We start from the raw sequence: 27,360 nt of genomic DNA, 5'->3' as shown, positions 1-27,360 counted from the left end.
TATGGCTGATGGTCTTTGCTGGAAATTTAGTACTTACAGAGTATTATAGGAAACCGGCTTAGGTGCTTGCACTGCCGTTGAGAAAGGAAATTATTTTAGTTAGGTTTATGAACTAAACGTGTTCAGAATACTCAGTGTGGGAACTGTTGAACAGGAGTTGGAGAAACCTCCAGACGCCATCTAGTAAAGATATGAGGATGAGGGGTAATGGCTTTAAACTGAAAGAGGGTAGGTTTAGATTAGATACTAGGAAAAAATTCTTCACTGTGAGGGTGATGAGGCACTGGAACAGGTTGCCCAGGGAAGCTGTGGATGCCCCATCCCTGGCAGTGTTCAAGGCCAGGTTGGATGGGGCTTTGAGCAACCTGGTCTAGTGGAAGGTGTCCCTGCCCTTGGCAGGGGGGTTGGAACTAGGTGATCTTTAGGGTCCCTTCTAGCCCAATCCATTCTATGATATATTGCAGAATGAAGTGAACTTACCTTCGTTACTGATCAAGTAATCTGGCACTGCAGTATTTACACTTTGTAATTTTTTCTATGAAAATAGTATATTAGAATGGAAATGAATATGGATAAATCCAGTACTGAACCCTTCATTTTTGACTTTTTTTTTTTACCCCCACTCAGGTAAAACAGCTGTTAAAGCCAGCTGAATTTACCTGGGAGAGAATGCTATTGTTATTTAAGAATGTATAGAGGCTTCTGACTGCCAAGACTGCTGTTAGATTTCTTGTGCACTTAGTTTATTTACATGAAGAAGCAATAGCAAAATAGAGGTTAAACATAAATGCAGACTACAATTTTAATCTGTATGATTTCCCCGTAGAGGTTTTTTTTACTCAACATTAAGCATATCTGCCTGTGAGATAGTTTAATCCGTTTCCAAAGTACCCTAAATCACATCTCATAAAACCACTTTTGGTGTGGAGGACTACTGTTAACACAGGGAGCTATTGTAGAATAAATATTATCATAAATATTATATAAATATTATCATTAAAGGCAGTGTCCTTTGAAGAGCTTGTCAGACCTAAAGAGAAATAAGAAAGGATCAAAATGGTGTGGGTCTAAAGGAAAGCATAGTGTGCTACAATAAAACTGAAACGGTTCTTGGGTAAAGAGCCACTGGAAAAATTATGATTCAGCACATGCTAGTTGTAATTGATCCTGAGGTTCAAGCACACCCCGGTGTCCATTGGCTTCATCTGAAGTTCCCGTATGTAAGACTTTTAAGGACTGCATTTGTCCGTGACAGATGAAAACATCTGTTTTTAAATTTATTACAATGTACACAGCTTCAAATAAAGGGAAGTGCTGCCAGTAAAAGAAAATGCAGAAAACACGCAAATTAAAGAATTGGTATTTTTTCCTCAAAGAAATGTGCTATTTCACTGCAAGTCTCTGTGTTTGGGAAGCTGTTTTTTCTTAATCTAAGTGTACTTTTGAAAAGACACCTTTGAGCATATGAATAAAAGTTTCATTTTGTAAAGATACTGCTTTCCTTTCTAGACTTTGTAGGTACAGTTTCCTTTAAAATAGTTTGCATTATTGAGATTTTTTTGTAATAGATGTAATTCCTGTAATAGAACTATGTTTGTCTTTGGAATTGAATTTTGATAAAATAAAAAAATGTGTTAGCACAGGCGGTAACATTATAACAACAAATAGTAAATAGCACTCATACATGTAAAAGTGTTACACTGCTAATTCTAGTTTAGTAAGGGTTTGACTTAAATTTGCAGTTTTATATAAATAAGGAAAAACAAAAATCTTACCTCAAAAGCAATACAAACAAACTTTGCATAAAATACTGTACATTCTAGAGTAACTTTCAAAAAGCAGAACATGCTGGTGCTGAAAAACCTTCTTGCTTTTTAGTCTTTTTATCCTCTGTGGTTAAAGTGCTGACCATTGAATTGTAGCTGGATTGCCAAAATAACCCTCAGCAGAATTTCCTAAATTAATACATTTCCTTAATATTGAAGTTGTTTAATAATGAGATGAGAAAGAGGCCTTTTTCAGGACAGAGCAACTTTTTAAATTCCAAAGTTGTGTTTATTGTCAATGCTCTTATTTTACAGGGAAACCTGCAGATACATCAAGTTCACGTGGGTCAAGATGGGCAGGTAGGAACAGAACTGAGTTTTAAGCAGTATTTTACTTTGGTCTTTAAAATTAATGTTGCAATTGGAATGATCTCACATTATTAGTGGCTGTTTTAAAGAGCGAAATCTGTTCTGGTTTTTCTGTTTAAATAAACAACTTGCAGAATGATAAAACATAAGCTAAGTATTTTGTCTGTGGACTGAAAGAATTTGACTAAGCTTATTTCATTACTTGTGCAACATACTTTATCCTTGTGTTTTATACTTTCTTGTCTTTGGCCTCTTCACTTTTACATTTACTAACTGGATTGATTACATTGTGTGCAATATGTTCATTTCTGTTATCAACTGTCACTATGGCCAGATGTGGACTGCAGTCTGTGCAAACCGAAGAACATTTATTGCTGAGGTTTAAGCAGCTATTTTTTCATTATATGGCTGTCTTGGGAGAAACAGATCTTTCACATCTGCTTTTGTTCTTTTTGATAAGATGGCTTTATTAGGTGCTTATGCATACATGAGGTAAGAAAAAGAAGCTTTTACTTTGAGTGATGAGTCAATAAGTGATTAAATTAGCAGAATTTCCATGTCAGGTGTCAGCAAAATTGCTAACATTTGATCTCAGACACACTTTACTAAATGTTGAGCTATATAGAAATATCCACAGCACAAAAATATTCCTGTAAGAAGCTTTCTAGCCAGGCCACTTGAATAAATGTGTTATGAATTTTTTTGCTCCTGTTGAATATTAATAAGTTGAGACATATGGCTAGAACTTGAATGCTGCCCTGAATTGAAAAGGCTCACATCCTGAAGGTGTTTGAACACAAAGGCCTTGAGAAACTACCAATACTCTGAACTTTTGACCACATACAGTATTTGTGTGGGGAAGCAATCTAACTTGTATTTAAATAACAAAAATAACCCCCCCACAGACTTTAAGTGTTCTTTACTGAGACTTAAATCAGAAATACTTCTGCAGAAGTGAGATTAGTAAAGGTGATTTTTTGGAGACGTGTCAGAACCTTTGTTGTAGTACTTACTGTTCTTTTTTTTCCTTCTTTGTGAAATGCTGCTGTCCAAATTGCATCTTTTTAAAAGACTGATGTTGGGTTGTGTTATGTCTCTCAGAGTGGCATGTAGACTAAGTTAGTTTGGTTTTGTGTTTGGGGGTTTTTTTTAATTATAACTCAGTCCCATTATTTTTCCCCTTTAAATATGTACTCATAACAAGTATTCTACAAATTGCTTCTCTCTTTCTTAAATAGAACCAAGGAATGTAGTTTAAAATGTTGTTGTGAGTTCATGCTGTTTTTAAGGGAAATGCTTGTATGACCGTATTTTCCTGACCCCCCATGTTAGGCAGGGAGAGGTGAGTCCTTTCATACAACAGTAGCATTCAGTTGTGTCTCATGCTAAAATAGTCACAGAGTAAAAAACCGTAAACTCTGTAGAGTAGTAAAAAACTTTGAAACTCTAAGTGCCCGTAAGTGGAGTCTTGCTGATCTTCTGAGCAGTTGCATTAGTAATATGCAGAATAAGGCTACACTGGAAGAAAGGTATTCTAAAAGTATGTGTTTGTAAATGTGTGCATACATGTGTCTGTGCATATATGTGGATATGTGACATATGTTTGTTGAAGTGTGTGAGAGCACACACAAGATAGGGAAGAAAAGCATGATTTAATCTTTGTTGTTGTTGAAATTAACATCAGCTTATCCATATAAATGCATCTGTACTATTACATCGTATATCACGTTTGGGATAATCTTGTTTCTGCCTAAGTGGTTGTGTCTGTACATGTCTATGTAGGAAATCAGTTTAGCATCCAATTTTGGGGTTTTTAACTAACTGTACTCTGGGCCCTGCTTTTAAACTTTCCTTGAACACAAATGGTGAAGTGCTGGGGTTTTTTTTTCTTCATGTATTCAGCTGCATTTTGGTACAAAAGAGTAACTGCTGTCTCTTGAGCATCAACAGCCAGGCGTTGTCACACTTCAGCGGCTATCTGTGCAAATTCACAGGAACCCTGAAGCTCCTCTGAAAGTATTTGCTGCTTAACTTTTTTCCAGTGGACCAAAAAATAGGAGCAAGCAAATATTTAGGGGATTTTTATCTCCATTCTGTGTTAGATATTGAAACCTTCATCAGCAGTTTAAGCCATATGGGCCTGTTTTGCACTCAAGTGGATGAGTAGCACTCACATGATTTCTTGCAACAGCTCCGTGTGTGTTATGCGAGGGGGTAGAGGGGAGGTCTGTGGCTCCACTGGCTTCTGCTCATCAGCTGATCTGTGTTAAGTGACCATTTTTTGAACTATTAGCTCATAAAAATTGCAAAGGAAAATGAGTTAAACTAAACTGCGTTTGTGGTTTAAGAATGGAAGTTGAAACTAATACATTTTCCTTGGCACTTGTAGTGGGATAAGAGCACAAAAACCTGTCATATGATATGGTTCAGTGGTAATATAAGTCATAACAATCCAGTAGCTTGCAATCATCTGTACATGACCTGTGATCAAAGAGACTTCTGTAGTTTTCCCACCTGTCCATTACTTTTCAGGAGAGTGGCTTTTTCTTCCATGTTTTGAACTCTAATGCCTGTTGCCAAGGGACACTGAAGAATATTGATAAGGAAAGTGAATGATGTGGCATTTCTGTTATCGAATATTTTTAGCTGGCTAATATATACTTACTAATGGTACTAGATACTAGATCTTAGCTTGCCTACTAAATATTCCCTTTGAAAATTCATCTCATGCTGCTGTTTTCCACATCTTATTGTACACTTAACAGATGTCAGGTATTCTCTCAATTCAGGTGAGGTTTAGTACTGCCACCTGATGCAGGCTTTCGCTCTGAATCACGAGTAAAAGGTATACAAGAAGCTGGGACTGTAATGCATAAAGTTGTTAGCTTCATATGAACTAAAGCATAAAATGGCATAAGTCTACTACTTATCAGTATTTTATCAGTAAAATTTCCAAGGTGATACATATGTTTTAAGCTTTGTAATACCAGTAATAAATACTAGCTTCTCTGCAGAATGCTGCCAGTTGTTTATTTTAACTTTTCCCCCCCCCTCTTGAATTGTCTGTCCTGGTAGTTGCACTGAATTTAGATCTTGTTTTTCTGGCACCATTGTTCGTGGAACTAATGAAATCATGCCAAAAAGAATGCTGTCTACCTACACATGTGTTCTATTAGCTGAAAGTTTCATATTTCAGTGCACGTTTAATAAAAATACCAAACTGCAAAAATAATTAGACTTCATATTAACTAACACTTGAAGCCTTGGACCAGTGGGAATCTTTTTGGACTTTGCATTTTATACTTTTGAATTACCAGAAGTTTTCTAACTTGTTTCTCTCTTTCCTCTGATTACCTGCTCTCCTTTCTCCCTAACTCCATCCTTTTCTTCCTTTGAGCTTCAGTGTTCTGCATCCCAGGAGGTGTTCAGTGTGTGTCCTGCACAAGCTGATGCAGTGCCAGTGTTCAGAAATATATATGTGATGTAAAGAGCGAGAACAAGAGAATTTCAGTAGTTTGCCATTCCTTGATTCTGCATTTTAGACACCCCATTTTGTACACCCTCACAGCCAGTTTCTCCAATTTAGAAATTAATTAAAATGACACCAGGCAAATGGTCTTCAACTAATAGCCTTAGTTCTTAAATTAAAAAGTTAATGCACTTTAAAATCTAAAGTATGATCATATGTATTCCTGGAGAGCTGACAATTTGTTCTGCTCAATGAATGAAAAATTAATAAGAGTAGCAGCATTTAATTCACTTAGTATCAGTATCTGTAGGTAAGTTAGAAGCAGCTGGAGAATCCAGAACAAACAGCGTGTATGATAGTTTTAGCAGAAAAAAGGCTAGTCAGTGTAAATTGCTTCTGTAGTATCAGTCGTCTTACTGTGTGCATATGAAATAAACATGCAGAACTGCTTCTGCTACATTACATTTTTCAAAAAAACCCCAAACTTGGCATCTTATATAGTTGTAGACACAGTCTCTTCCAGATAAATTTGTAATCAAAGTGGTGTGCTGGGACCCATCCATAACTGTTGAGTTACATATACGTAGAGAGAGAGGGGATCACATTGATAGCACATTTTTCTGCTGCTTAATGAGGTATTTGTATGGAGCGGTGATTGCATTATCTTTTTCTGAACTTTTACTCTGACCTTGCTGCTATGAGCTTTATGGCAGCTCTGAGGTCTAGGGGAGTTCAGATACCGGGCTGTGGAGGTAGCTCACCCAGTGAGCTTTAGAAAAGCATCCTCATATGTGTAATGATCGTATGAGAGTACACGAATCCGTGATCAGAAAAGATACGCTTGGAAAATTGCTGTAGTGATGGAGAAAATACAGCAGACTTCAGTGCTGCGAAGTAGCAGCTAGCTGCTGTTGGGTCTGAAAGGTTAGAATATAGACATGTATGAGAAATAGATCAGTGAGTTTGTCTTTAATGTCCTCAGGAGGAGTATGAATCTGATGTCTCGTTCAGATCTGTTTTCAATACACATAGTACACCCTGTAATACAGCTCAGAAGGAGATATGACCTCATCACCTATGTTTGAAACATCTGTCTGATTTCTGTACTCTGCTGTAGTCTGAAGTAAAGGGCAAGCTGTTAAATCTTAGAGGAATGGAAAAGGGGGAGAAATGCTTCCAAATGTTCAGGGGAAAACCCCCCCTATTCTAGTAATCCTACATAATATCCAGTGAATCTTTCTGTGACTGGATCAAACTAAAATGAAAATAGGTTGGTTTTAGAGGAAACTATTTACAAACCTATGGGACAGTCTTAAACCAACTCTTCTAACATCTGGTTTTTGTATCTCTGTTTACCTCCCTGATCGTTATTGAGATATTCACACCTTGCTTTTCAGTGAGGGCACCACGCTTTTTTAAGGTCGTATTTAATCCACAACTCGAGCATGATTTTCAGTTATACAAACAAAAAATGTGTTGACATATTAACTTGGGCTTCTGCTCGCTTTTATCCATTTTGCAGATGTTGTTTTATTGGGAAACTGTTTAATATATTTTTCTGAATATGCATTTTAATTGCCTTTACTCTAAGCCTCTGGAACAGATACTTCAGTTTCTATCAATCTTAACAACTTCAATAATAACATATTATCCAAAACAGAGGAAAGTACCATCTTCCACCATTCTTAATTTTCATATAGTGCATCTAATTGAAAAGTTCTAGATTTAAAAATACTAAAATTCTTTATTCAAGTTCCTCAGTCAAGAATTAATACAAGGAGTTTTTTTCCTGTCCCTAATTTTTAAGCAGTAGAGGGCAGTAGTATTAAGATGATTGTCAGTTACTTTCTCAGCGAAAGCTTGAAGAAATGAGGAGGAAATTTGAAGTGCAAGAAATGTGCTGCTCCGACATCAACCTTGTAAACTGTCGTACCGTGGGGACAGAGACACATTCACAGCGTGAGTCTTTCTGCATGCATTGCTGACATAGGGTCTGTGTGTGCACGCGTGTGTGCTTGTGTGCAAATGAGAGGAAGGAAGACAACCTTAACTTCTGCCCCAGCTGCTGTAGTAGATTGAAAAGGCTTTCTCTTGTTTCAGCATATCTGCTTTGAATAATATGCACAGAGAAACAAACAGGATTGTTAGAAGAAAAACAGCAAAATTAAAACCCCAATATAGTTCAGCTGGAACTTAAAAACTGCTCATATCGTTTAAAAAAAAAAAAGATTATTTCAAACTGATACTTCCTCAATAATAGGTTGTACTAAAGTCTTGCAGGTCTGCTCTATTTTTAGGAGCAAAAATGAAGAGAATAGTTTTGAAACAAAATGTGCTTTATGCAGATTTCACATAGAAGCACAAAGTATTTATGGATAAAGTAAGATTGCTTAAAATACTTAAGTGTGAGCATTTTAATTACAAGGTGTTTGTTTTTTTTTTTTTGGTTGAAGGTAGTCCTTTGTGCACATACACTCTTTAATTTGGCATTCCACAGAAGAGGTGTTCTCCGCTTTGAGTGCTCCTCAAAGTAGATCATCAAAACCACTCACCATGCTTTTTAGTTTTGAAAACTTAGTTTGCTAGAGGAATTAGTATTTTAACAAATTAAAATTGAGAAATTTAATTTTAAAGCAGTTAAGTGTATTAAAACTTAAAAATGTGTATGGATTAAAAAAAAGGCTTGGGGAAAAAACCCTACTACTTAGGTGATCAGTAACATACAAAATATCTCTAGAAAAATGAATACTATAAGAAAAAGAGTAACATATTTGTGTTAAGTGTGGGTAACTAAAAAAGTAGCTGTAATAAACGGTGTTAGGTGTAGTTTAACTGCAGAATTTAAAATCCTTTTGTAGGTTTGCACCTACTCTGTAATTGTAAACAGGGTAAGACGCTGTCCAGTAAGATAGCAACTGATCTCCAGTGGTCCTTGTTGTCATCGTTCTGTATAACGTTCCTGAAACAAATCTGTGCAAATTGTTTACTCCAGGTTATTATATTTGATGATAGAACAACAGAATTCTTCTACCCCAACATGGGGAGACAGTACTCGGGGAAAATACAGTCCTTCAATGGCAGCCAACAAAACATAACAAAATAAGAAAAAAAACCCACAGAAGGGGAACTGCTGCTTAAGAGGTATTGATGGGAAAACGCATTCTCTGTATTTACAGAATGCAAAACTAATTCTGATATTTAATTGCAAATGCCATATTTTTTTTACTACGTAACATAATTTATCCACTTTTGGGGAGAATGATGAGTGATTTGGAAGCTCATTGAAAGTCAGCAGGCCTTGCTCTATAAATGAGTTAACATTTTTGAAAAACACCTATGTTGCAAATTCAGGGATTCTGTATTGTTTTGTTAAGACTTAAATACTAATGTAGTTATGGTGATGGGGCCATTTCTTTCCACGTCTGTGCCGCTGAGTTGTGAGATCCTTCTGCCTTTCCGCTGTCTTGGAGAGGCTGAAAGTGAATGTACTTTTTTAAAACAATGAGAATATGTACTGGTTCTTTGTGTCTAATTTTACTTCTGTCCCTATCAATAATGTAAAATTTCAGAGATGAGTTTTTGGATGACGAAGTTCACTAATCAGTACAGAAAGCTGTAGCAGATATTGAAAAGTCACCATGACTGGAGAGTAGCTTCAATTTCTCTCCTTATGGTTTTAAATTTCAAAATGTGTAAAATGTTTTCTTTGTTTTCTTTAAAGACTGGAAAACCTGAATATTTTGCTAGGACATTTAAAAATCTTCTGTTACTTAACAAGTGATTAATAGTTTGGGGTTTTTTAAATTGTTTTTATATTTAAGGTGAAGAAAAAAGTCCTGAGTCTTTTAATTTTTTTTATTTATTTTGGTGAGAGTTTCGCTGCATTAACCTGACCACTTCCAGTAATTTCTGTCAGTTTTTTTTTTATTGCTTAAAGATTTATTGTAACTCTTTTCTTAAACTAAAATTTGTTTAAAAAGGGGTGGGAAGAGCGACCCTGGCAAATTTTGAGCAGTGTTCAAAAAGGATACCTAGTTGCTGCTATTTATACAAGTCTTCTCCTTCACCTGATTGAGATTTAAGTTGGTTTTTTTTCCATTGTGCTGTCTCCATCTTTTTACTCATTTACAGTGCATGCTGCTGGGAAGGCAGTAAAAAAATCTTTTGTACCAGAGAGTCAGCGGTATCAGATCCCTGCAGACGTTATGGGGTCATAAGTTTCATTTACAAACTGGCTGCATTTAGTTTTTTCTGCACTATTTTGTGCCAGAAGATACTGCTTTGTTTTATGGAGAAAACCAGCTATGTCCATGTCTGATACATCACCAAGAACAGTGTGCTGAACTGGGTCAAGAGGAAAAACTTTTTTCCAGCAGCATGGCCCATTCTCAAATGGAGTAATTGTTACACCTGACTGCCATCAGTACTTCAACATTTTCCACTCTAAGACATGTTTATGACTGTATTTTCTATTCCAAGATGTAGCAGGTATACATTGGCGCTCCCTTGAAGTAGTTTAGTGCTCTTGAAATTGGACTTTGTTTCATTCATCATGATGGATGAATATTTCCCCGTTTTCAGAGTGCTTAGCAGGCACTTCTAGAGCCTGTTTTCCATATGTTATTTAAGTTTACATGACATCAGTTGAAGAACAGACAAGACAAAATGGGTCCTTGCCCTGGTGTATGCAGAAAATGTACAGCTCTTTAGGGGTTTTTGTTTGGTTGTATCAAGTAGTAGTGGCACCATTTCCCAGCCTTTTCAATACTTAACTAAAATTAGCTATCTAAATGCCATGCTGCTAAGAAAAAATAATAGCTTAGATGAATTTACTTTCTTTAGGATATTTCCAGCTATTGAAAAGAACCTTTCACGGGCCGGTTGCTGATCCTGAATGCTGGGTTAACGTGGTTTCTTTTAATCAACCTTGAGTAGGGACTGATTAAAAGACTCTTTGCAAAATTAGCAAATATTTTTGCATTTTCTTCTCTCAACTTTAAAGCAGCCTTTATATGGTGATGAAATAGAAGGCAACATCTTTGTGTAAGTGTGGGATGGCACAAGCAGTAACTATTAGACATTTGTTCGCTTAATGCACAAAAGAACTGATCTGCTGTGTGGTGAAGTTTTCATCTAAATGTAATGGAGGGTGGAAAGAGTACTTTATGGTGCTTTTCAGATAAATGTATCCAAATAAATTTTACACGTGGGAAAGGAAGGAAACAAAGAAGAAAGAAACAGGCTTAACGAAGTTTATCAGGAGTGGAAGAAAGGAATTGCTGCTTTGGAGATAAAGCAAGTATTAAGTTGTTTTAGTGTACTTAAGGTTTGGTGTGTAGATATTTATATGTTGTAGACTATCAAAGGTCATTCATTGTTGTTAATCTGCGGTTCAGCACCAGGTTTAAAATGTGAGCTTAAGAAATCATGGGCACGTCTGCCCTCTGCTCTCTGTCTCTCCGCTAAAGTTCATTAGCGCTCATCAGGTGCATAGCACTGGTCTGAGACTTACAAAGCCATTTCTGTTTTACCATTTGGTAGATGGACAAGCATCTTCATTCCATAGTGCTTCTTGAAAAATGCTGAGCTTTCCTTCGAATTCCTCATCAACCACTTCGTGATTGTTATTTGCTGACATCTGCTCTGCTTTTTTTATGTGAAGTCCTTGATCTTGTCTTGTGGGCAGCTGTAATTGTGATGCCTTTCATTTTATTGTGATAATACTTTGTCTCATCCAGGATCTTAGTATAGCACCTAAGAGATAACATATAAGAAAGTTTGCAGTTGCCCTTTCAAGTCAGCTTGTTTAAGAAGTTTTTCCCTATCTACTAATGATCATTAGTTACCATATATCAAAACCCACAAAGTGTTTTGTCTTTTTTTTTTTTGTCTTTTCCAATTTGGGACCCAACCTACCTTTATGTGCTGGGGAAAAAAAAAAAAAATCTCTGCTGAAGGCAAAGTAAACAAAGTCTCCAGCAGCAAAATCTCATATTTAGGGCATTTTTTTGTCACTTCAGCTTTTGGCAAAGTGTGACAATAAAGAAGTAGCTTCCCATTAATAACAGAGGATTCAAATTTGACCCTGCTTTCATGCTTCATTTCAGTGACGCAGGTAAAGATTTGTTTTGGGAGCAAACAGTAAATTCCAGCAGATACTTGGCTGTAAGCACATAATATAATGTCTGTGTTTTAAACATAGAGTTTTTCCCTAGCGCTTCTCAAGATTTAGACATTATGTCACGCAACTATTTTTGTCTTCTGTTCAGAAGTCCCAGCTCCCAATACAATGTGTCTCTTAATGACCCGTGGAGCCTTGCACTGTTACCTTTCTCACATCACGAGCTTGGTTGTTTTTCTTTGGCTTGCTGATCAAAAGTAGTAAAATGTACAGAGATATGTTAAAATCAGCTATTATTTTAATACTGGTATGTATTAGGATTTTTTTTTTCCAAATTACTTGTTTCCATTTGTAAAAATGTTCTGAGTGGTGGAAAGAATTAATAAAGGTGATTTGTTCATCTCTTATAGGTACTTTCTTTGATACAGTCCCTGAGTGACAGAGTCCATAGAGTGATCTGTGGTGGTTGTAAAGCAAGACTGTTTAATGAAGGTTTTGGAAAAGGATAATATTTTCTGTCATCCTTTTTTATTTTTCTCCTAAGAGGGTGGGTTGTTCCATTAAAATTCCATTCAAGCAGACAGGAGCATTTATAATGCTCCAAAGAATATGTTCTCTATTTTGGAGTATATTATGTTCTTTATTCACCCAAATCTTGTTTTAATATTGCTGTAAACTTAATAAGAAGAGATGAGATATGAAGTGATAATCTTTTAAATATAAGGAAAAATAATTTTCTCCACCTTCATAGAAGGCATAGGTCTAAGCTGTCTCTTATTAGAGATTTTGGTAATAAAAATCTCTGCTTGTAGAATGGCAGTCATCACAAAGCTATCTTGCTGTGCTAATCTAGAGAAATCATTTCTTTTTTGTTTTGTTTATTTTTTTTAGTGCTCTTCATTTATGATTTTTCTCATCATGTGATATGAGCCCTGTCTTTATGCTGCAGATTTGCCCTTATCCCATCACTGTTCCACTTTCTATGCTCTAATAGTTCTATGCTCAGTTATTTTAAATATTAGGGGTGCCTCTAGCATCATGCGTGTGTTCAGAAATCACTGTCCCACATTCCAAATTCCAACCCAAGAAGGATTTTGGGAATGGCTGGTACAATTGGACTGTCAGTGCCTGTGATGGGTTGATACTGGATACATTATAATGCTAATATCCTTGGCTGGATACCAATTACTTGCTTGCTGCTGGCAGACCCTGATGATTGCTTAGCTGTTCAATGTGGAGAGATCTTGTTTCATCCTGATGAAAAACAAAATAAGTGTGTGCATGTGTACGTGTTGTCAGGTTACTAAATGGCAAGTACAGAGTTCAGGCCATTAACATAATTAATCTTTCCACTGTGTTAAGCACAACAGTAAATCTTGATGACTTAAATCTGTTTCCAGATATCTGTATTGTCTGCCTATGTTAAATGATCAATGCGATTTTGTGGTATTTCATGAACAGTGGTCGTGATTTTGGAAATCTTTTGTGATCAATTTAAGTATGTGGGTATGGGAAACGGCTCCTCTTTTTTGTCTCCTCTCCGTTAAACAATTGCTTTTTGCCAAGTTTGGTCACAAAAGCTATCCCTTTTTGAAAATTAAACCACAGTGGCTCGATTGCGAATGAAGAATGAGCCTATCTTTTTTTAGTAGAAAACCTGTATGATTTACACAGTTTTTTCAGGGTTTTAACAAGATCATGTTAAACACAGTGAGATTTGACCAGTTGATTGAATTGTATGTCTGTTGTTCATGTATTTAATCCTTTCCATAGTTCAAATAAATTTTTAGTCCAATTTTCCAGAATCCTTAAAACATTTCAATCTTTCTGAGCGGATATGTAATAAACTGAAGAAGGATGATCAAAGAGCCTCATTTTGTGAGTTGTATGCTGATTGAAAGAAACCATATAGGATGCCATATAGTTCAGTGTATTTTTTAATAGTTAATATGTGTTTCTATTTCAAGTGAATACATTAAAAAAACTACAAGATGACCACTTTGTTGCTTATTTTAGGCATTGAAATCCCATATCAACAGCATGGTTTTAATTTCTGATCTCAGATGCTATTTTAATTAGGTGCAATATATTTACTTTAGTTGAAGTACATCTATGTATTACTGTGAGTAACATTTGGAAAGTATGTTTGGAAAATCATCCACTGTAGCTTGCCTTAGCCATTTCTTTAGCGTTCTGTGAACAAAATTCTTCTTTGTGGAATAAGTACTTTAAATTATAAACTTGCTCATTTTATTTGATCCAGTCTGCTGGGATTAATTGTTGTATACTGGCTCCATCAATTATTCAGTTAGAGCTATCAGTTTCTGACTGATCTGGAAGCAAAAAGCAGTACTGCTTAACACGCAGATATTCTTTTTTCTTTGATAGAAACTTCGGGCTCCAACAAGGGTTGAGCTATGAATGACTCTGTTTTATAAATTGCTTCCTTTTTTTACAACTATTTTTATTCCTGAAATATGTCATTCCATGCTTCTGGAATGTTGCTAAGTATTTGTGTTAAACAGCAGAAGTGTTACAGAGTTCACCAGGAGGAAGTGTTCGAATTAAGTTATTTATCATGGTAGTGTGATTGTGTAGTTAACTGTTTTGTTATAGGTGGCTCGTGATGCCACTGAAAATGAGGTATCTCAGTCCCACACTAATGACACAGAAGTACCACCGTCTTCAGATCCAGCCCGTCTTACACTTATCTTGTGTATGATTTCCAAGACTCGCTCTGTTTTGCTTCTGAGTTGGTACTACGGTGTTGACTCCACAACTAAGTCAGTTCATGGGTTTCACTGACAAAGACGCTGAGTGTTGCAGAAGTTGCTGTAATGCATCAAATTCAGTCAGAGGCAAAATGTCAGTGGTGCCAGTAAATGAATAGATGTAACAGCTAGCAATGAAAAAAATACTGAACAGTACTTCTCAATTCCAGAACTGTGTTGTGAGATTTTTGGGTTTTGAGTTTTTCTTTTAGCAGAAGGCAGGTATTACAGCATTTTGCATAAATAACAGTAGAGACACAATAGCGAGCAGTTAGAGGATAGGACATGTGCTGTACTGTAAGAATGAACAAAGGAGATGTCCACATAGAGAGGAGAAAGCTGTAAGAAAGACTGAAGCAGAGGCCGTGCTCTGAGAAATGAATGACGTTTTTTAAACAATGGCACAGTGACTTTTGTTGTTGACTTTGCTGGCATCGTGTTTTCCTTCAAGGTGTGTTTTATAATAGGTCAATACATAAAAAAGACCTTGTCAGGGGGTAGAAATGGGTTGTAAGTGTACAGAAGAGAGAACGTGTCCTAGTGTTGTGTACAGAGGTATGTCCAAAATCAATAGTGAAGGTAAAAATTTTGCCTATGATATTCACTCTGTGTGTCTCACCCAGCCATGTGCTAATGGACTGCATTTTGGTGTGAACCCTGATTTTAAGTCTCCTCAGGGAATGACTACTCTGTCTGTATATCTGTGCGCTACCAGAGAACAGGATGCTGATCTTCAAAGGTGTATGGTAAAATACCAAATGATTTTACTTTTTGGTGTGTATTTTTCATATCTGAAACCTGAAGAAAGGAGTGATCAGTGTATCATTTATTGTGAATTAAAGGAAATAAGACTTAGACTTGCGCAATGGGAATAGAACTGTCAAAAACATGTTTTTGGCCTAATTCTTTTCCAAGTGGTGCTAACAGTTTTACCATTATTTGGAGTCCATTTAGTCCAACACTGAACTCTTAACAGCAACAAAAAAATCACTCATAAGTTTCATGATTGTATTGCATGACCATTTATGTCAGTATATACTTAAAAGCCCCAAACACAGGGAACAGATGCTCCTTCTTCCATGGAGATTTTCCAAATTAAGATGATTTTCATTTGTGTCCACGTACAATATCTGAAGTAGATAAGTAGTAGTTGAGGAAATCCAGGATTCTGAATTATTGACCTAGAAATGGGTAGATAAAACTATTCAGGGGGCACTTTCTTCTGTTCTTTTATAGCATTATATAAGAACATTTGCTAGGTTCATCAGTTGTAAATGTCTTCATTAGAAATGCTCCTTTCCTTTGGGAAAATTTAATTTAGATCACTTGCTTTGAAGAATACAAGTCTTGGCATACTAATATCTGGGTCTTTCTGGAGGTATTTTATTGAAGATACACAGATGCTTTAGTTTTCCATGTGTTGAATAGTGTCTTTTTCATTATTATGGGAAGATAGTGGAATATATTTGGAGACTGCTGTCAAACTTGATTTTTTAAAAAAATCTGTCACTGACCTTTAAAAGAGCAGAATTTTGTCTCGCTGATGATAGTGTAGATCGAGACTGACTTGGTTAATGAAAAAGGAATGACACCCTTACAAAGTCAGAACCTCTGAAGTCGGAATTGGGCCCTCTTTTTCTGTGAACATATCTTTTTTTTAATAGTAAGACAACACATTTAATGGCTTGCAACACTGCTAGAAGCTACAGTTAAGTATCACTAAATTTTAACTGTCCTTCTCACCGTACAGTAATTTCGTATCACTTGATTTTCTGGAAAGCTCCGGTGAAAACTTGCAGCAAAGCTAACAGAGTCAGAGGAATAAAAGAATTCCTAGAATGTTGCAAAATAGCTGACCGAATGGACGATATTACTGCTCTTGATCTCCTTGCCAGCAGCAGCAGCACTAGTGCGTTAATATCAGTCTCTCGCTTCCTGTAGCACTTTTCAATGTGCAATCACGCTATAGCAACTCGTTAGCGAAGTCAGTGCTTTATTAGCTTTGGTCAAGGCTGATGACTTCTGTGGTGTGTTGGAAACCGGCACCTTCCAGAGAGAAGTACTGACATTCCATGTTTTTAACAGTTTTAATCTTATTTCCTGTTCCATTACATCAGACTAAGCCAGATTGTTTCATAAGCATTTATTGTTCGTTTTATAATTTTTTCCCTGCCTGAAGTATTGGGTAGAAAAGCTTTTCCTTTCAGCCTCTATCTAAAAGCTATATAAATTGTCAAATTATAACAGTGCAATCCTACTTCTCGGACTTTGTCAATACTGTCTGGGAGAGATTTTGACCTTCCTCATTGTTTCTCTCCTTAAGTAATTGACATTTCCAGACAAATCTGTATTTTTTTTTTTCTCTTCAGAATTTCCTGTAATGAAAAACTCGCATCCTTTTAACTGTGGACTAATGCATAATTGTAAAAAAAGGAAGTATAGTTCATAAAAAAAAAAATAAACAATGCTATTTAAATTATCCCCTGAAAGTGAATAGTATCTCTTTAAATCTGTTTTGCTTAGACCAGGAAAACACAACTGACAAGTTGGTGGTTTTCCCCAGCTCCAATTCTGTAATGGCACATGGCATCCAGCAGCTCTTATTCCAAGTATTTGCAAACACTAATGATCAAGAAAAGAACTTAAAAGTCACAGACTTCAGCCATTGTGGTTAATTGGTTTGTTTTTTATTAGTCAGACCTTGATGTCAGTACAAGAACTGACATTTATTTTGAATTTTTTCTAAATTCATACAAATGCCATATTAATTCCAAATGTTGAATTTGTTGAGAATTGCGTTTTCCATTTCAAGTAAAACATTTTATTAAAATGATAAATTGATTTGTCATCTGTTTGCATTTTTACTGTAATTATTATTAAAGCAGAAATTGGTGCAAAATGTTTGAATGAAATAAAAATCCTTGCATTTTTCAATCCAACTTAGTGCGAAAATCAAAAGCTAAAAAATCCCTAGACTTCCTCTTTCTTGATTTGGAAAGTTCTTTCTGTATTTGCTTCAGTGAGAAAAACTGCAATATAATAAGCAGTAAAAACAGGGAAATATGGGAGTAAAAACACACACACATACACACACACACACTCTCTACTTAATTTTGTGGTAGTCGAACCAAAATATGTCAAAATGAAATGTTTTTGTGAGGGGAAAGATAAAAGTATAAATTGTTTTCAGTGTTAAAAAACAATAAAAAAAATCCAGTCTGCTTTAGAGTCATCTTTTTAAAGAGTATGAACTTGCACAGTAATAATAATGATAGCTGCCTCCTGTGAGGCTATGATGTATTTAGTTTTATGGTCCATTAAGTTTTATGGTTCATATGACACTATCTGCTTTGTTGTTGATAGAATCTCACTGGAAGGAATGGGTCGTGCCAGGCTATATAAGCAGCAAGAGCTCATGTTTAAAAAGCGTTGTCTGTGTTAAATTTTACTAACATATGTGGTCCTTACTCCTGTGAAATTAAGAATAGGTGCAAATGCAGGTTTCCTCACACGTGTAGCCTACGTAGCTTTGTTGCAGGTGCTATGGAAGTTGAATTACCCCCCCCCCAGAAGCCAGCAGCAGTGACTTCTGAGTTGTGACCATGCTCAGCATGATGCTGTGGCATTGTGATGCATTCTTAGACAAAATTACTTTAAAATTATGCTTTTTCCTTCATATCTGTAATTGTTATGGACAGTGCAAAGACTTACGTCTGTAGCTAAGAGGAGAATTATTTTGAGAATAGCTACTTTAAAAAGGAAAAAAAATTGGAGGAACAGTTCCCATATGCCTCTCTGAGTGAAGCCTGCTATTGAAATACTGTTGGGGAATGATGGTGTCGCAGCCAGCGCAGTAGTTACAAAATACAAACAAACTTAACGTTATTTTCTCTGACCAATAGATGCTGTCAGGAATTAAAAGAACAGTTTAAAGGCATAATTTGGTAGCTGTGGGCTTTCTCAGAAAGACTGTATGTGCTGTAAAGGAAATCTACTGCGGAACAAAAATTTCTTGTTTCAGTGAACAAAGTTTTACAATCTAGTAATAAAAATAGAGCTATAGGGCAAGGTTAACAACAGAGTGGGATTCTGGAGCATCTTGAGACATTTGCATTCCTCAGCAGCATAGATGATTCTGGCTGGGATATTTTTGCAAACACATAAGCCATGCTTCCTAAGCTTTGTTGTGAAACCTTCATCTGAAGTGTGAATGCATCGTAGTTGAGACCAGCCCTTATTACTGATCAAAGAAAATTATGCTTCCTCCATTAGAAAATATATAGGAAATATGTAACACTTAAATATATGCGTATAAGAGAATTTGGTTATATGAATTGCACCTATGTCATCTTGATAGCAAAGAAGTTTGTTGTCATGTAGAAGTTTGCAGCGTTGATGGGTTTGTTTTGATGCTAAACATGGCCAGCACTTCAGTTATGGAGACTTTTCAGTGTTAATTATTTCCTTCATCTTCGTATATATTGGTGGGCACTAGGCAACATTTCTTCTAAAATTTCTGTTCTAAACGATGGAAGAGATGTAAGTCTTTTAAACTATAATGTTTTCCATTGTAGCCTCAAAAATATGAGAGTTGAATGGAGAACTCAATGAAACGGAAGACCCAGATGCCTTTTTAAATGAGATTGGATTAGGTACATCCCCGTAAAAAAAGCACAGGCCTTATTTTTGTATTTTGGAATCAGTGTTGATAGGTAGCAGGGAACCTTTCTTTTTGAAAGCGTGGGCTTGACAGACGCCAGCTCTTTGACTTCCACAGTTTTTGCGCAGTCTTTTCTGGTACTAGAATATTGTATTTTGTGTAAGCTGTAAATTTAAAGTTGCTTTAGAATTATTTTGACTCTGGAGGTTTTTTTTCTGTGGAAAAACTGGCATGGATCTTCTGTTCTCAGGATAATATAGCACTATCTTAAGAATTAGCTTAAATAAAATCTTCAATTTTTTTGTCCTGTTCTTTGAAGCCTCTTTGAGCTGCTCGTTGTAGGTCAAAAAGTAGACTTTCTCTAGTCTCCTACATTTTATTTACAATAGTCATCTATATGTCTAATCAGGGGCATGTTTCTCCCTCAGGATAATCTTTGGCATCTTTTTTCTTTAGTTGCTCCAGGAAAAGTTTGGCTCCTTAAGAATCCTCTTATTTTGGCTGTGCTTTGGTTTCCCCTGGCCTCTGTTCTCATAGCGCCATCAAAGGCTGCCTTCCTGGCTCCTGGCTGTTCTGACATTCCTTCTTGGTTGTGCTTTTTGCTGAAACTTCATGAATATACTGCGCTAGTGCCTTTGAAGTATGCTCATGCCACTTTTGTGTAACTGGTTTCAAAGACCTAACAGCCTTTCTCCAGTTCAGAGTGATTTGGGCAACTTAGTCCCTTGGGTTCCGCAGTGACTGCCAGGTAAAACTTCAGCAGCTTCATCGCTGTCAGGCTTCCAGCTCTTTTATCCCAGTGTGGGCAGGAGCACAAAGGTTCTGGCACAACACCATAAATGTGATCTCAAATTATGACTTCATGTAAAAATCACAACATTTGAGTGTGAGTGGTAATTGAGATCAGAAAATACAAGGGAGTGCCACTTTTTTTTCCTTCTCATTTTCTGCGTGGTTTGATATTCCTGTGTTAGTGTCATTTCAGTTGAGTTGCTTGAGACTGCTTTCCTCATCAATATTGTATTTTTCGTTATAAATCAGTCCTGTCAATGTTATGTTATAGAGTCAATCCTTCCTCCACAGCCTTTCATGGTAGCAACGTGAGAGGTCTCAAACTTATTTCAGGAAAAAACTTAATTGTGCCAGGTCATCATACTCTCACTAGCAAGGTGCAGTGTTAGGGACAGCTCCTTTAAAAGCTGAGTTTTTGAGACAAAGTACATGTAGAGGGTTGTGAAGGTTATGTAGTTATTTTGCATAGCCAACTTGGAACAGAATATATAATTAAAAAAAACCAACACGAAAGCGCACATGCAGTCTTTCAAAAATCTCATGTGATTGCTGAAATCCATGTGGTACAAGGCATAAAAAGAAAATAGAAGATGTCCTCAGTGGGAGTATGGAGGAATTAAAACATGCATCGGAGTTGAAATTTGCTAGGCATACAGGGAAGTTTAAATAAGAATGGGCTGAACACAAAAAGGAATATGGTTGGACAGTAACAGCTGGTTTTGAGACACTTAACAATTTTCTTTTAACTCTGAAAGAGAAAGGTAACTATTAAATTGAATCAAAAAATTGGAACAGTGCTGCATTCCAGTAAGATTTGAAATACAGGGGAGGGATGTGTTTTTGCCTTCTAAGACGGAAGGTGCTAAAAGTGGTTAAAATCATAGAAAACCCTGTGGCTAATCAAAGTCTCAAGAACCATTTTTTCAATTTTGAAGGATTTTTTTTTTATTGTTTCTGTGATAAGAGATCAGATTGTGATAGCAATGTGATGGAAGAGCCTCAGAAGCAAAATGCTTTTTAAAGCAGTAGAATTTGTCCATCAAAGCAAGCCACTCAGTTTGTGGTAAAAACTATGGATAGAGCTGTGCTGCTCTGGGTATGAGGAAGAATACAAAATACTGCAGGAGAAGAGACCTGCAGCTACAAACCATGTGGATCATAGAGCTGGAGTCCAGCAGAAATATGTGTTAAATATTTCATATTGTTTAATCCAGCAGCTCTGCCTCCTCACGAGGACAGGAGGGTCATAACAACAGCCCATAAAAAGCATAATTGTATTTTTATTTGCATTTTAATCTTTTTGAAAGAGATAGTTTTCTTAGATTATCATTTGAGTTCAGTTCAACACCAGAGATGCTCCGTTGAAAATTACAGCATGGTTTTGATAGCACAGAGCAGTGATGGCCAATGGACAGCCCAAGGGGACAATTTGGCCTGCCAGAAGTATTTATTGACTGGATGCATGGTCATTGCAGCAGTCTCGTCTGTATTCATATGCTAGAAAAATCTCTTCTGAGTCTCAGCAGCACTGTCACTATATTTGGATATGTACTCAGCTGGGAGGCAAGGCGATAAATAATATGCTGGAGTTAGTCCGACTTACGGTCAGTAGAGCTTGTATACTGGAAAGGGCCCCACGGAGGAGGCAGAAGATGGCTTTAAGCAAAGATGTTCAGGTTGTGGGTCGGTTTGTGCACTGGGGGAGGATTGGGAGCAGAAGAGGAAAGGGTAACGTCTCGAGGTAGGGTGGCTCCGGGGACAGAAGGAAGAGTTGAGGGCAGGGAGGAGGAACGAAGGAGCACTGCTCTTCTGTGGTTACTCGGCGTGCAGCTTCTGGTGGGTTGGACAGATCCAGGGCTAGAACGTGTGGGAGGAGAGGAGCTGCATCTGGGTGTCTGGAGTAGTGGATTTCAGAAGAGGTGGTATAGCTGAGTTTAAAGTTTAAAAAAGAGAGGAGAGAGACATCTCAATGTAGAGTGTCAAGTCCACGCAATGTCGGTAAGGCATTCGGAGAAGCACAAGAGGGTGTGCAGAAGGGTCACACTGAAGGGGTAGCTATTGCTACTGTGCTGTCCTACGTAGGCTAGAAGAGATGCAGAAATGATTCTTATATGAGAAATTGAATCAGTAGCCTAAGAATACTGATGGGTAAAGATAACTTATGGACTTGATTGTAAATCCGCAAATTCTGCACCCCGCTCCCCCCGCCACCCCCAAACCAACAAAACATAGGAAGCCCCAGGACTGCGACAGGACCAAAATGACTTAAGCTTTCTCACTTTATACCCTTCTTTTACCTCCGTGTAATCAGAACCAAAGCTCAGGAACTGGTATGTGTAGTTGCTAAAAAAAAAAATTATGTACTGGTAGAGTCAAAAAAGAGGAGGAGGTTTTGGCTTTCATACAGCTATGCTAAAAGTTTACATGATTCTTCTTTGAGAGGCCAGCTGACCATCAGCCACTAACTGGTATTGCCAAATAGAGCAAATGGGTGATATCCCACTAGAATATAAAGATTGCTCTTTTGACTGCAGATATATGATTAGCCAATGAAATACAAAACTATTAGACATTTTATGTTTGCAGACGTTGTTTCTAGAGCTTTTGCCAAAAGCACAGTGGAACAAAGACCAGAGTTAAATTTAGTACATGTCAACCTGATCAAAACCAACTATACACAAACAAAGCCTGTCCAGATTCAGACACAATGTGGCCTGCAGTTGCCAGAGCTACCACAGAGGATGGGATCTTTCAGAAAATACTTAAAACTTTACAGCAGGAGCCTTGAGGCAGCATATCTCCAGTGTCAGTTTGTGAATTCAGTAGGCCTGGTAATGACTAGAGGAGATTTTAAGGTAGCAAACTAAGATTTTCATTATTTTGTTCAAAGCAAGTGTTTAAAAAGATACACTATGACTGTTCAATCTTTGTTATTTCTTTTAATCCAAAAGTTTACAGTAGCCTCAGATCCATTTAAACTCTTGCAAACCAATCTGTACTGTATACTGCTAAATTGCAGAATAGCAGCAACGATGCATTTGAGTATTACCTTTGGACATTTTGTCCAATGGAAGAATGAAAACAAGAATGCCTATACTGCATAGAAAGTGGTGTCTGAAAGACTCAGACTGAAAGATCTCATGAGACTAAGATATTAATAACGGTTTTGGTTTTGTCTTAGGAAGATGACAGTATGTGGGTCTGCAATGGGAAAGAATGGCTACAAGGAGCTGGGATGTCTCATGAGCTTGTCCTGTGGTTGTGTGTTTGATAGGCACAGTATACAGTAGCGGAAGATAGATGCACAAATTCCAGGAGGAAAGAAGGTGATTTTGTCAAAAACATTTCAAGCAGGCAGGCTCTATAAGATGAGACCATGAATGCCAAGACATGGAATCAGTGAGCAAGCCCCATTACCTTAGCAGTACGAGGACTTCAAGGGAGCCCAGAAGGTTCAAGCAGTGGCACAGAGAGCATTTTCCGAACCAAACAATAAATAACTTAACCACAAGGTTGACTGTAAATATTTCATGTTATGTTAGTGTTGGTCTTTAAATCTTTTAATGTGTCTCTGAGTTCTGACTTGGAAAGAGGATGGGACGTTAGGGACTTTTAACAGCTGAGCTTCCCTGTCCTGGAGTCTGGGCAAGGTGTTGTGAAATGCTTTCTGCCTGTACGCAGCCAGTTGGAAAGAAAGGCACAGCGAAGCCATGCTCCAGCAAGTGTTTGAGCACTGAGTGAGCACAAAACCACCACGCAAGGCCAGATTGTTCCAGCTCCTTAAATTTTCCTCTTGAGCTGATCTTTTAATTTAGGAGAAATAAACTCTTCCAGCTGTGCAGAACAACCTGTGTTATCTTGTCACCTTTACCTTTGAGTACTGCCTGTCTGTATCTCATCAGCAGGAGAAAATGATGATTATTGAGTCCTTGCAGCTTTCATTTCTTCCTTCTGAAGAGATAAATCTGTTGATAAGTGTTTTCACTTGTTTTGTGTCAATTAATACTATGAGATTGCTCTTAGAGTAACTTCAGACAGCTTCTTATCTTTTGTATCTTTAGGGTAGTGTTTGTGTATCAATGTTTACAGGGAATTGTCTTCACAACAGTCTGTGTATTATCTCTAAAGCAGATTTTATTCATTAAGCCTTTTTCAGCCACAGACCTGATCAGAATATGAAGTATTTCACAACAGAGTAAACAAAGGCAAGTTTGTGGTCACAAGTATCCGACATGTTCTCCCAGAGAGGCTGGGAAGTATTGGTTTCACGTTCTTGTCATTGCTGTGGCTTTTAATTCCCATTGCTTGCAGGCTCATTGGAGCAGGCAGGGTGAGGATGGAAGATACCATGAATTTCTCAGCATTTAAGCTTGGGAAGTGTGAATCATTTCTTTCTTGGAATAACTTTAATAGAAAACTAGAATCCAACCTGATGAGAAAAACGTGCAAAACCTTTTTTCCTTTTTTTTTCCTGTTTTAAATGTTTTTTTTCCAGACTATTTTTATCATGAATGCATGAGCCCTTTGAGAAACCTAAGCAACTTTGAGTTGTAACACTTAACAGAATTAGAGCACTGTACAGTATTTTGTTAGGAGGTTTGGTTGTTTTTTTTTTTTTTTTTTTTTTTTTTAAGGAGCAGTAGAGTTCTAGCCAATTAGAAAAGAAAATTATTTGTGTCTGGAATAGTTTGCATTAGATTTTAAACAATTTCTGCAGTTTATGGAAGGTTAGAAATTGGTTGGATTTCCTTCTGAAGAGATGTAACATCATTTCCAATATATTTTACAGCAACATCAGATGTCAAAAGCGTAAGAGAGCTTATATCTCAGAGGCAATGCCAAAAGTATAGCGATGTGTTCAGTAATTCCCTGGTTTTACAAGAAGTAGTGGATTATATTCACTTGAATCTTACTCAGTTACTGTGTCATTCTTTGGACGTTTTATCTTGATGATTTCAAAATACTGAACAAGTGAGAAACACGACCAGCTCAGTGAAGATCAATTTAGTGACTCCCATTCCTAAAAGAAATATTGACATACTTTGTTGTTTTAGGACTTGAATTTATGGTTCTTGGGGATGTAGTCCATTCCTTAATGTCATATAATCTATTGAGTGCTGAACAGAAAGCCAAAACTACTACTTCTCAAATCCTGTGCCTGCCATGGCTAAGTGTAACTTTAGAAAAAGTATCTTCACTATTGGTATGAAGGAGTGCAGCCACTAATAAAGTTTACGAAAAAAGTGAGGTTATTACTGTATTACGAAGCTTCTTAATATGTAGTATTTTATTGTCATAAGAACTGAGCCAGTCCAAAAACTTTACATACAAAACATGAAATTGTACAAAGCGCAGTCTGTCCAAGCACAGAGCGAGGGTTCATGTTAACCTGCACTCTTTGCATAGCTGGAGATCGAAAGTTTCCCATCCTGTTGCTCCTCCGTTGTGCGTGAAAAGGAGGTAACAAAGAGGTACCTTGAATCTGGCTTAATGGTTCTGGAACTGTAGTCTTATAAATGATTACTATGTTCTTAATAGAACTTGAATTCATTTTGCCAGGTGGGATTCATTCTAACAAGGTTGAAGGACCTGGGGGCAAACCTGTTCATTTCTAAAAACTTGATAGCATTTCTAACTGAGTGTAAATGACCCTGATGCTGCTCTACCCCAGTCTCTGGGCTTCCTTGGTACTTCTGACTTCGGTGAATTGACAGATTGACAGCTGATAATCAGGAAATTGTTCATCTGAATGCCACTTCTTTTTGAGTGCATTTTTTATCATCTCTTTAATTGTCCAGCACCACTTTTTAACTCTGCAGGTTTATCCAGTGGTTTTGATGTAGTAGTGAAAAGGTAGTTCGTTAGTTTATCTAATGCCAGCTTAGTCTGCACAAAGGAAGCGCGACTGTGATTATGGTCATTCACGCTATTATTGTGGGTATTACTTGTGGTATGTAGCTCTCACATTTACTGTAATTTTGTTTGGCATCTCAAGTTGCCCAATACAGAAGCCACTGTTATAATGCAGCTTGGCATAAGGAAACTTTAAATGTGTCCTCCCTGCACCATTCCGTTTTTGGGGCACCTTGAGCTGAGTAGAAAAAGCTGGAAAATGTTTTATGTGGGAATTAATGAAGACCAAAGAAAATGGAGCAAAAGCTCTGTTTGATTTACAGATTTACAATGACTTTACATGATCTTTTACTCCTCAGTGACAGACACTTGAGACAAAATCTCATCTTCATTGATGAGACTTGGATAAACGGCAGTTGGAAAACTTTTGTGTTTATCCATTGAGGAAGTAGCTTTTAAAAACTTTTGTGAAGGAATTTATTTTTAAATAAGTATTTTCTTTAAAGTAAATTAATATGTTTACAGAGCCACGCTCCAGTTGTTATAACGTCTTTGACTTCTGTAGGTGCTCTGCTTCTTATTTAAGCTCCTTTAAGATCTTTAGCAATTAGGCTATACTGATAAAGCTATGTGTTCTTATCTTGTCTCTTCTCTTAGCTTAGAGGAAATAATTTGTGCATTATATCAGGGATAAGAGCTAGAAAGTGTGAAATCTGATCCCAGTTCTGCCACTTGGTGACCCATAGGAAATTGGTTCACCACATCGTTTCAGTTTTCTTGTCTGTGTGATAGGTAAATGCTAGCCTCATCTGTCTTCCAAGGTATTCTGCAGCCCTTTAAGTATTTAAAAACAATACCAGACCTTTTAATAAGCTCCTCTATGTATGATTTTTATGGAAGTAAAATAAAAATTAGGTTATCTGGAGCTTACAATAACTGTGAATTTCAGATTAACTGTGAAATCTTTCTGCTTGAAATCAGTGTATCCCACTTGCTTGGAAAGATTTTCTATTCCATTATTCATTACAGGGGCCTTAAAATTATACTCCAGTGACAAAGCTTCTATTTATTTTTAGACAATTGGCATCCACTTCTGGCTGACCTAGAATGTTTCTTTGATGACAATGTCTGTGATCCAGCTGGGTTTGCTGAATGGTTGAATAAACAAAGACAGATAGTAAAATGTGGGAAAGAAAAGGCTATTTTTATTATATTAGAGAATCTGTCCAGCCAACTCCAGGCCTGATTCTAAATGTCATATCTGTAACAGTACACTTCGGTTAAGTGCCCTTGTGGTCTCCATAATATCTCTGGAATTTTATCATTATTGGATTTCAAGGTTATGAGAAGGCTAAGATCAAAAAGTTCAGAAGGGAGGTGATTCACAAAAAAAGGCAATCAATTTGTTATTTGGCCTCTTCCTTCCTGAAGTATGTAGGTTAAATACGTGGAAGTAAGAGGATGAGTCTAAGCTTGTTGTTTTCTCTCGTACCATTTTTTCAGTGTTGTTTCGTTTGCTGGCCATTTATATTTTATTGCAACAGCTTCAAAGTCAACTT

General features: G+C 36.9%; 1 protein-coding gene across 4 annotated transcripts in view; it reads left to right on the top strand.

Moving 5' to 3' along the window:
* BANP (BTG3 associated nuclear protein) overlaps positions 1-27,360 on the top strand; it is a 158,717-nt gene that overhangs the window by 84,278 nt on the left and 47,079 nt on the right. For 3 of the 4 annotated variants that reach the window (XM_075039866.1, XM_075039865.1, XM_075039869.1), the window contains one exon: positions 2,082-2,126. In XM_075039866.1, the coding sequence (XP_074895967.1) occupies positions 2,082-2,126 (45 nt within the window). Of the gene's footprint in view, positions 1-2,081; positions 2,127-4,667; positions 5,352-27,360 lie in introns of those variants that run through there. The other variant, XM_075039867.1, reaches the window with a different exon arrangement.

This window comes from Buteo buteo, chromosome 11, assembly GCF_964188355.1.
Source record: "Buteo buteo chromosome 11, bButBut1.hap1.1, whole genome shotgun sequence".
Classification (NCBI taxonomy): Eukaryota; Metazoa; Chordata; class Aves; order Accipitriformes; family Accipitridae; genus Buteo; species Buteo buteo.
Note: the sequence above shows the minus strand (reverse complement) of the source record. Positions and strands in the feature narration are given on the sequence as shown.